This window comes from Oryza sativa, chromosome 9 (assembly GCF_034140825.1).
Source record: "Oryza sativa Japonica Group chromosome 9, ASM3414082v1".
Taxonomy (NCBI): Eukaryota; Viridiplantae; Streptophyta; class Magnoliopsida; order Poales; family Poaceae; genus Oryza; species Oryza sativa.
This window is the reverse complement of record NC_089043.1, coordinates 14302193-14312898: the sequence shown is the minus strand read 5'-3', so window position 1 is coordinate 14312898 and position 10706 is coordinate 14302193. Positions and strand designations below refer to the sequence as shown.

Genomic DNA, 10706 nt, shown 5'->3' with positions numbered 1-10706 from the left:
CAAAACACACCGTTTAGCAGTTTGAAAAGCGTATCATGAGTATCCAAAATTATATCCTCTGCTGATAGAAGAAACAAACGGGGATCTATTTATAGGTTTTGGAGTACGTATATATAATGTTTTGTTTCTAGAAGGCTAAGGTTGTCGTCGCTGCAGAGGTTTATCTCCAAAAACCGGAAATCAAATCAAAATTTGTCCTGAAAAACTATGAACACGCTGTGTCGTACGTCACGGCCCACGTCATCATCATACCGTTTTAACCTTTTAACTCTCTCTCTCCCTCTCATCACCATCATCACCATCATCAGTATAAATCCGCCATCTCCTTTCTCGCGCCGTCTCATCTCATCTTCTTCGACGCGTCGCGCCGGTGAGCACTCACACTCTCACCGGCGGCGGGCGGCGGCGGGATCGATGGACGACGCCGGCGAGATACACGCGCTCGGGGGCAGCCTGCGGCGGGAGGCGTCGTCGGCGCGGTCGGGCGACGCCGCCGTGTTCTTCTCGCGGTCGTCGTCGAGGGATGAGGACGACGAGGAGGCGCTGCGGTGGGCGGCGCTGGAGAAGCTCCCCACCTACGACAGGGCGCGGACGGCGGTGCTGGCCATGCCGGAGGGCGAGCTCCGGGAGGTGAACGTGCAGCGCCTCGGCCCCCAGGAGCGGCACGCGCTGCTGCAGCGCCTCGCCTGGGTCGGCGACGACCACGCCCGCTTCCTCTCCAAGTTCAAGGACCGCGTCGACAGGTACCAGATTCGAATTTTTCTTTTCTTCTTTTTCAAATTCCGCCCTCCTCAGTTCAGTTTAGAGTTCAGACGAAGAAAAAACTATTTCCAAAAATTCGAAAAAGTTCTCTCGCGTGATTCCAAATTAGTGTCACATCATGATAAGTGTAGAGTGATTTTGATGGTTTTGGATTGATGGATGCGCGCATGCAGGGTTGGGATCGAGCTGCCGACGATCGAGGTGCGGTACGAGAACCTGAATGTGGAAGCGGAGGCGTACGTTGGTAGCAGAGGTTTGCCCACCATCCTCAACACCTACGCCAATGTGCTGGAGGTACTATATCATCAGTCTATAATAATAATCATCATGTGTTGTGGTAACTAATCACAAACAATTGAGTAGTTTCGCCAACTAATCTGGCTGATGATGAGAGTTGGTACAGAGATTGTTCAGTTTTTCAGATTAGTTTTGGGGTTTTAGAGTACTCACAGTTCAGCAGTAGGCAGTTTTCTGAATAAACTGAACACTTTGCCCGCTTTTCATTGGTGTACAGGGTACCTACCCTGATGTGTTTACGTGCTTGAGCTTTGCATAGTAATGCCAAAGTGTCACAGTCAATACTCAATAAAATATGCTACGAGACGTCAAAATAAATTGGTCTCGTTGACTATTTTCAGAGAGGGTACTTCTAGTCAGAGTTTTCTTTCTATTGCAATAATAGAAACGTAACTCAAACTGGTACATCCACCGATAGGAGAAAATTAGTAAATTTCACAAAACTACAAATACTTTGTTCAAATTATCACAAAACTACAGATTTAAGGTGATATATCATAAAACTACAGAATTAAAGTGATGTATCAATCTGTAGTTTTGTGTTAATTTAGTCAATATATCTGTGGTTTTGTGAAACTTAGTTGGCAAAAACAAATTCAGTGCTTGTCATTAATTTTGATTACGACAATCGCCCGTGTTAGCTAGAGAGCTTCCTGTAGTGCAGCAAAATTCTGGGCCACTGTTAAGACAGTCAAACCGGTGATCCTGAAGAGCAACGAGATTAGGTTCTCTGGTTGGAGTTGGTAACACGACTTCTCTTGGACATCTTGATAAACAGCAGACTTGCCTGATTGGTACTCCAAACATAGGGCTCTGCAAATACAGAATTCATCATCAGTAGACCTCCTAAACAATATCTACAGCAAGGATGTAAATAACACATAAACAAGGATATCAAGTTAAATTAAATTTATTTTTAGTTTAACAGAAGGAACTGTGAATGTAAAACATGAATGTACAGTACACTTTTTGTTTGCATTCATCTACCAAATGACATCAGACTCCCTTCTTGTACTGTCCACGCATGTGCACTGACAAGGTGTTAATCACCTCCATACAAACAGGGTCTGGCAAACACTCTTCACATAACACCAAATAGGAAGCAGAAAATATCGATCCTTCACAATGTCAGTGGGATAATCAAGCCTCACAGGTAACTTCCCAGCATATTGCCAGTTTCCAGATAATATTCATTTTGTTCAGTATGTTAACTTATACCTCTGTTTTCAGAATGACCTTGCTTTTGGGTCCTCCTGGCGCTGGAAAAACCACACTTCTTTTGGCCTTGGCTGGAAATGTCCCTTCAGGTCTAAAGGTACTCAATTATTCTTTTTATTTACTTGAGTACATTGCTTTGTCAGTTTATCATACCCTTGGAAGTACTAGTACTAAATGTAACATTGCAACCGCACAAGGTATCTGGACAAATAACATACAATGGCCATACCATGGATGAATTCGAGCCCCGGAGATCAGCAGCTTATGTTAGTCAACATGATCTACATATGGGTGAATTGACGGTTCGTGAGACAGTCAATTTCTCTGCAAAATGTCAAGGAATTGGCCACCGTTACGGTAAGAAACAGAAAAATGAAAAAAAAAATCTGGACAATGGCATGTCACATGGAATAGCTAACAATTTTCTGAAAAAATGCTCAGATCTGCTAATGGAACTATCAAGGAGAGAAAAGGAAGAAAATATTAAACCAGATCCAGAAGTAGATATATACTTGAAGGTTCAATGCAGTTCTTATATCACAATTCATTTAATTCACAAGTTGTTCCATTTTGTTGATTTTTAGTTTTTGTCATCTACAATTGTTTCAGAGAATAGCTTCATTCATATGAACTTCCTATTTGGCTTGTGTAGGCTGCTGCAACAGGAGAGCAGAAAGCCGAGGTGGTCACAAATCACATACTAAAGGTGCATGAACAATAACTACTTATATACAGTTCTAATATAATTTACGTTAGCTATCACCATTCAAACTTCAATGGCAACAAATGTTTCTCCCATGTTCTCAGGGGGTATACAAAATGAAAGGTGTTTATGATACTAATTCTTCAATTCTTGTTTTTATTCAACTATTGAAGGTCTTGGGATTGGATATTTGCGCTGACACAATCGTAGGCAACAATATGTTGAGAGGCATATCAGGGGGGCAGAAAAAGAGAGTAACCACAGGTAATGTATCTTTGGTACAAATAAAGTACTAGATGCTTACATATTGCAGACATACAAGGTTCACTGCTTACCCGGACCCTGAAATTGGTGTTGCAGCTGAGATGATTGTCACCCCAGGACGAGCCCTTTTCATGGATGAGATATCAACTGGACTTGACAGCTCCACAACATACAATATTGTGGACTCCATCCGGCAGACCATCCACATTGTTGGTGGAACAGCAGTCATTGCTTTGTTACAACCTGCACCAGAGACATATGAATTGTTTGATGATATAATCCTCCTCTCAGACGGTCAGGTCGTCTACAATGGTCCTCGTGAACATGTGCTAGAATTCTTTGAATCAGTTGGCTTCAAATGTCCTGAGAGAAAAGGCGTAGCAGACTTCTTGCAGGAAGTGAGTAATTGAGTTCTCTCAACATGTTTTATCAAGCTTTTTTCTAGTGACACATCTCATGGAAAAAATGCAGTATCTTGTTACAGAACAAGACTGGACATATATGACAAAGTAAACTATGCAAATATAATATTGTTTACAAATGAAATGGATATAGAAGTAGCATTACTTGAAAATATTTCTTATACTGGACTTGAAAATATTTCTTACACTGGGCTTTCTCGCTTAAGAAAAAATAGAAATTAAAAGAAGAGGACAATGTAGAAAACTTTCTAGAGAATTTTTAAATGCTACAATCATAATTTAGTGCAACTTTTGAGTTTGAATTAATATAAATGATATGTTATAGGTTACTTCAAGGAAAGATCAGCGGCAATACTGGATGCATGGTGATGAGACATACCGATATGTTCCTGTTAAGGAGTTTGCAGAGGCATTTCAGTCTTTCCATGTTGGTCAGGCAATAAGAAGTGAGTTGGCAATCCCATTTGACAAGAGCAGGAGCCACCCTGCTGCCCTGAAAACATCAAAATATGGTGCTAGCATGAAAGAACTGCTTAAAGCGAACATTGACAGAGAGATATTGCTCATGAAAAGGAACTCCTTTGTGTATATATTCAAGGCAACTCAGGTTATTCTTGAAACCGAAACTTTTCAATACAGGTTTCTATTAAGAAAAAACATGGAAGCCGATAACAAATTTAATTTGTGTTGTTTCTCTCTTATTCAGTTAACACTCATGACATTCATTGCGATGACTGTCTTTATCCGCACCAATATGCATCATGACTCAATAACAAATGGGGGAATATACATGGGCGCACTCTTCTTTGGGATCCTGATGATCATGTTCAACGGATTGGCAGAAGTTGGTCTAACTATTGCAAAACTCCCTGTTTTCTTCAAGCAAAGGGATCTCCTCTTCTATCCAGCATGGACATACTCCTTACCATCATGGATCATTAAGACTCCACTCTCCTTGCTCAATGTAACAATATGGGTCTTCATAACATATTATGTCATTGGATTTGATCCCAATGTAGAGAGGTAAAGAAAACAAAATTTCCACATTGCATTGTGCCTTCCTATGAATGTATTGCAGAAACTAATGAAATAATTCAATGCTTCAGGCTTTTTAGACAGTTCCTGCTGCTTTTAGTAATGAATGAGACATCATCTGGACTGTTTCGCTTCATTGCTGGGTTTGCAAGGCATCAGGTTGTTGCAAGCACTATGGGTTCATTCTGTATACTCATTTTTATGCTTTTGGGAGGATTTATCCTGTCAAGAGGTAAGGCAGAAATTATCTATATTCTTCAATCAGATTGCTTATGTTCCTCTATAATTTCCACATCAAAAAAATAATGAATGGACGCTGATTTGATTGAACAGAGAACGTGAAGAAATGGTGGATATGGGGATACTGGATATCACCCCTGATGTATGCACAAAATGCCATATCAGTAAACGAATTTCTAGGTCACAGCTGGAACAAGGTAAAAAAAATACTCATGGAAATCGATTAACAGCCATTATATGAATGTCTGGCTAAAGTGTTCTGTTCTTGCTGTACTGCAGACAATACCTGGTTTCAGGGAGCCACTTGGAAAACTAGTTCTTGAATCCCGTGGAGTTTTCCCTGAGGCCAAATGGTATTGGATTGGTGTTGGTGCATTGCTCGGATACGTCCTGCTATTCAATATCCTCTACACAATCTGCCTCACATTCCTCAATCGTGAGTCAGAAATAAATTATATTTGGAATGCCAGAGCTTATAAATTCTCATTTTTATAATTTCTCATTTTTATGCATTCTTTCACTGCAGCATTTGACAGCAATCAGCCAACAATATCTGAGGAGACGTTGAAGATAAAACAAGCTAATCTGACCGGTGATGTTATAGAAGCATCCTCGAGAGGACGAATTACCACCAACACAAGTACTGTTCGCTTTTGTATTTAGCTGTCTAAATATGATTTAACATAATGAGTTTCCATCTAACAACAACCTCGGATATGTGATATGCCTACCAGACACTGCGGATGATAGTAATGATGAAGCAATTTCCAACCATGCAACAGTGAATTCTAGTCCAGGCAAGAAAGGAATGGTTCTCCCTTTTGTACCTCTCTCCATCACGTTTGAAGATATAAGATACAGTGTTGACATGCCAGAGGTATTTGGTAGAGAATTACTGAAATATAAATATATCTGAAATGTGCATGCTCAGTATGAAGATTCTCCTATATCTATAATACTTAAGAGCAACTCTAACTGGCTTTAATATCCAATGAAACTTGTAGGTAATTAAAGCACAAGGTGTGACAGAGAGCCGGTTGGAGCTATTGAAGGGCATCAGTGGTTCATTTAGGCCAGGAGTACTTACAGCTCTTATGGGTGTCAGTGGTGCTGGAAAAACAACATTGATGGATGTGTTGGCTGGGAGGAAGACCAGTGGATACATAGAGGGTAACATTACCATCTCTGGCTATCCAAAGAAGCAAGAAACTTTTGCTCGTGTATCAGGATACTGTGAGCAGAATGACATCCATTCACCAAATGTTACTGTCTACGAGTCTCTTGCATTCTCTGCATGGCTCCGATTGCCTGCGGAAATTGATTCTGCAACAAGAAAGGTTTGACAAAAAATAACTAGTATTTTAATATGTAAGCATATACCATAAAAGCATACACAGCATGATTAAAAATGAGAATGCATTTCTTTTCAATTGATCTAGAATGCCATGCAATGTATCAATCAACAAATAGATGGTGCTAAAAATTTTAGCTGCAAAGTTTCATACATAAACTAGAGGGGATGTTCTGGTCATATTTGCATAGTAGACATTTATTTCGTAACTCGTAAGACCATCATGCATATTATGACAAATGAAATCTGGTTTGCAGATGTTTATTGATGAGGTCATGGAACTTGTGGAGCTTTCCCCCTTAAAAGACTCCTTGGTTGGATTGCCTGGCGTTAGTGGATTATCAACAGAACAAAGGAAAAGGCTAACAATAGCAGTGGAGCTAGTTGCTAACCCATCTATCATATTCATGGATGAACCAACATCTGGACTTGATGCACGAGCAGCAGCCATTGTCATGAGGGCAATAAGAAATACTGTGGACACAGGAAGAACAGTTGTTTGCACAATTCACCAACCAAGCATTGACATATTTGAATCTTTTGATGAGGTGATAGAAATCATACCCACTTCTTTTGTCACATGGATTTAAGATGCACTCTTTCAATACATACTTATACTATCTTTGCAGCTATTCCTGATGAAACGAGGAGGTGAGGAGATTTATGTAGGTCCAGTAGGTCAGCACTCGTGTGAATTGATCAGATATTTTGAGGTAAAAAAATTATATATGTTACCATCAATTTGACTTTTTGCTCTAAAAACATGTAATTGAGCTGCTTTCATTTTCTAAAGTCTATTGAAGGTGTCAGCAAAATAAAACATGGCTACAATCCATCAACATGGATGCTGGAAGTGACTAGTACTGTACAGGAACAGATAACTGGGGTTAACTTCAGTGAAATATACAAGAATTCTGAACTGTACAGGTAAGTACCTGGTTGCCATATGGTTGATAATTTTGACTATAGACCATGCAAATTTTAAGCTCCGCAATTTTATATTGGAAAATTAAGGCAGCAACGATCAGTATCATGTTCAGTGTGTCTTAACTATTTTCAAGAGGGTAAGTCACTAAATGGAAAAGATGAGCCTGTTTGTGAAAAAAATATGGACTATAAATGAAGCTCAAATCATGAATGGCCCATCACAAATGCTTCAAACTGCCACTATATGTGTAACATGATTATTACTGTAGCAATTTATGTTCAAAAGCATCTAAACGAGTCAATGTTAACAGTTCAATAATATTATAGTCTCTTTTGCATTACAGGAGGAATAAAAGTATGATAAAGGAGCTAAGCTCACCTCCTGATGGTTCAAGTGACCTATCCTTTCCAACAGAATACTCTCAAACTTTCATCACACAATGTTTGGCTTGCCTATGGAAGCAAAGTCTGTCCTACTGGAGAAACCCTCCATATACTGCTGTCAAATACTTCTACACCATTGTAATTGCACTGTTGTTTGGAACAATGTTCTGGGGTGTTGGCAGAAAAAGGTATACGGTCAATAAAAACAAGTAAAAATGTATATGCAACATTTTCCACTGATTTAGAGAGGCTACCTTGAGATTATATCTGTCACAATTCACTGAGGATACTCCACTCTTGCAGGAGCAATCAACAGGACTTGTTCAATGCCATGGGCTCCATGTATGCGTCAGTTTTATTTATGGGAGTGCAGAATTCTTCTTCCGTTCAGCCAGTTGTGTCTGTTGAACGCACTGTGTTCTACAGGGAACGAGCAGCTCACATGTATTCACCTTTGCCATACGCCTTGGGACAGGTAAAGTTATTTTACATTAACTTTATTATACAATAGCATTGATATTTGTATGATAGGAAAGAGAAGATTATTATTTGAAGGGGAAAAAAGAGCAGCTCAATTAACATGTAAAGCATCAAAATCAAATGGAAGCTTGTACATATGAGGCTTCTAAAAGGGTTATATAAAATATTTTAACCAGGATATAACACAATGGTTGAACAACTCCCGAAGTAATTGGAAGAAAATGGTAAAAGAAACACTATGTGCTGCTAACATACAATTCTGTCCGCAGGTTGCAATTGAACTTCCATACATCCTTGTTCAGTCCTTAATATATGGTGTTCTAGTGTATGCAATGATTGGATTTGAGTGGACAGCTGCCAAGTTCTTTTGGTACCTGTTTTTCATGTATTTCACTTTATCATACTACACATTTTATGGCATGATGTCGGTGGGTCTGACTCCAAGCTATAACGTGGCCTCTGTTGTTTCCACTGCATTCTATGCCATATGGAACCTTTTCTCAGGATTTATAATACCAAGAACTGTAAGTATACTAATATTTCACAAATGTCTTATAGTAATTTCACTTATGGAGCATCTGCCTTTTCTAATACAGCCTATTTTTTTATTGGCAGCGAATTCCAATATGGTGGAGATGGTACTATTGGGTCTGCCCTGTTGCGTGGACACTCTACGGGTTGGTAACTTCACAGTTCGGGGATGTAACTGACACGTTTGATAATGGTGTCCGTATATCTGACTTTGTCGAGAGCTACTTTGGTTACCATCGTGACTTCTTGTGGGTGGTTGCCGTGATGGTGGTCTCATTTGCCGTCCTCTTCGCCTTCCTTTTCGGGCTCTCAATCAAGATATTCAACTTCCAGAAGAGATAAATTGAGGAAGGCATACCCGAGTTGTGTATAGCATGTGAATACTAGCACATCGTAATTGTACAGCTTGAAAGCACATTTGTATCACCATAATTGTACATCTTAAAGCACATTGTGTATCCTGGAATTCATGGTACTCAGATTAACAAGTTGTTTCATTGAGTTTTTTGCACTGGCTGCCCCCCTTGAGAAACTGAAAATATATATATCGCGCTCCACATCCTCCTAGACTCTTAGTCGAATCCCTAAAACTCACATCCCTTTGAGAAACGAATCGGGAGCCCATGAAACTACCCATACGAACCTACTGAACTTTGGGGTAGGCAGCGGCCACTGATTCCTCTCCAATGGCGCATTCGATTTGGTTGCGAAGCGCAATAATGACCGCGAATAATCAAGCAAAAGCTTGTAGGGGAAGCAGATGCGGCAGTCAATCAACAGGGTGGGGGGAGGGGGGGGAGTGTGGCTTACTCGTGGGCAGGAGGCCATGGCGCCATGAAGCCCCGGAGCGGCTCGAGGGAGAGGCTGTGCACGCCGCCGCCGCCGCCGCCGCCTCTCGCCGGTGGAGAGAGGCTGTGCACGACGGCCTGGACCAACACAGGCCAGTTCTTGGGCCATTTGGGCAACCAGCAAGCCCACTAGAAACTGGAGCCCATAGCCCATTCTCATTTTCTTATGATGAGTTTTTTTTTTATTTATGTATACGCATATGTTTTTATTTATAAAAATATTTCTTTTGAAAGTTTACAGAATATACACTCCCGTCCTCCAGGAGTTCTTCTTTTGGGCGAATTTTCCGTACAACACCGTTAATACAAGATTTAGCTTCTGGATATAGCAAAATTTGATCTATAGGGAAGATATTCCCAAAATGTGAATATATGCTATTTGACACCATAACTACTATAATATTCACTACCAATTAAATAGCAAAAGGGTCAGAAATGCCCTTGGCCCCATATATCTATCACATATTATCTCAAGCACGTATAGCAGCGAATTGAGAACTGTGTAGTACAGTCGGTGAGAAAGGGTAACCGATGAGCCAGGCTCACTTGACAACGTGGTGTTGGAAGAAGACCTCGAGGAGGCATGCATGCTTGATGCTACCAGGAGCCACTGCTGGCTTGGGTGTGTGGGCGAATGACGTGATTGATGAGCGACTCGCACGGTGTTGATGAGAGGGCTGGCGCAAACGGGCCAGTGAGCACGAGATGCAGTGGCAGAGGAAGTGTACATTGAATCGCATGGGGAGACTTTAGATGTGGATCCGGAGATCGGCATATAATGCCCCGTTTGGTACAGCTCCAGTTCCCAACTTACCTGGAGCCGGAGTTGTGCCAAACAGTCTAGATCCTCCGTTTTTTGGAGCAGAGTTAGCAGAACTGCTCCACAAAATTGTACTACGGGGGTGGAGCTAGGTTTTTGCTGCTCCACTCCACCCCAAAAGACCCATTACCCTTTAATTTTTTAGTGTAATTATGTAAAAATGCCACTGAACTATCCCTACCCACATCCTCTCCTCCCGTTCTCTCTCCTCCCCCATCTTCCTCCCGAGTCCAATAGCTGCGGCGGTGGGCGGCAGCAGCGGCGGCAGGTAGCTTCGGCCACGACAGCGGAGGAGTGAGAGGGATCGGGGCGATGGCGTCGGTTGTCGCGGTGGAGGGCGCGGCGGCGGCGCTCTGGTCGGGGCTGTCCCGCGGTGTTGGCAGTGGCAAGACGACGCGCGGCGGCGGGAGGCGAGCTAGCAGGC

The 10706-nt window shown here is 41.5% G+C and overlaps 1 protein-coding gene and 1 long non-coding RNA gene across 2 annotated transcripts; one reads left to right on the top strand and one right to left on the bottom strand.

The window, feature by feature from the left end:
- Window positions 1–347: 347 nt before the first annotated feature.
- Window positions 348–9125, top strand: LOC9269190 (ABC transporter G family member 53-like). The gene is made up of 24 exons (NM_001404888.1): window positions 348–743; window positions 936–1056; window positions 2124–2212; window positions 2290–2374; window positions 2475–2634; window positions 2719–2795; window positions 2930–2983; window positions 3154–3244; window positions 3341–3642; window positions 3992–4273; window positions 4373–4689; window positions 4773–4933; window positions 5035–5138; window positions 5221–5377; window positions 5468–5581; window positions 5676–5818; window positions 5946–6278; window positions 6550–6840; window positions 6922–7005; window positions 7086–7219; window positions 7564–7791; window positions 7907–8078; window positions 8353–8607; window positions 8699–9125. The coding sequence occupies exons 1-24, from the start codon at window positions 415–417 to the stop codon at window positions 8954–8956; spliced, it is 4341 nt and encodes a 1446-aa protein (NP_001391817.1). The 5' UTR covers window positions 348–414; the 3' UTR covers window positions 8957–9125.
- LOC112936384 (uncharacterized) lies at window positions 1354–9564 on the bottom strand. The gene is made up of 9 exons (XR_010735020.1): window positions 9425–9564; window positions 7858–8068; window positions 7599–7770; window positions 5228–6264; window positions 4046–4159; window positions 3316–3487; window positions 2507–2601; window positions 2278–2368; window positions 1354–1872 (listed from the first exon to the last, which is right to left on the bottom strand). It is a non-coding gene; the product is annotated as an uncharacterized lncRNA (long non-coding RNA).
- Between the last annotated feature and the right edge of the window lie 1142 nt (window positions 9565–10706).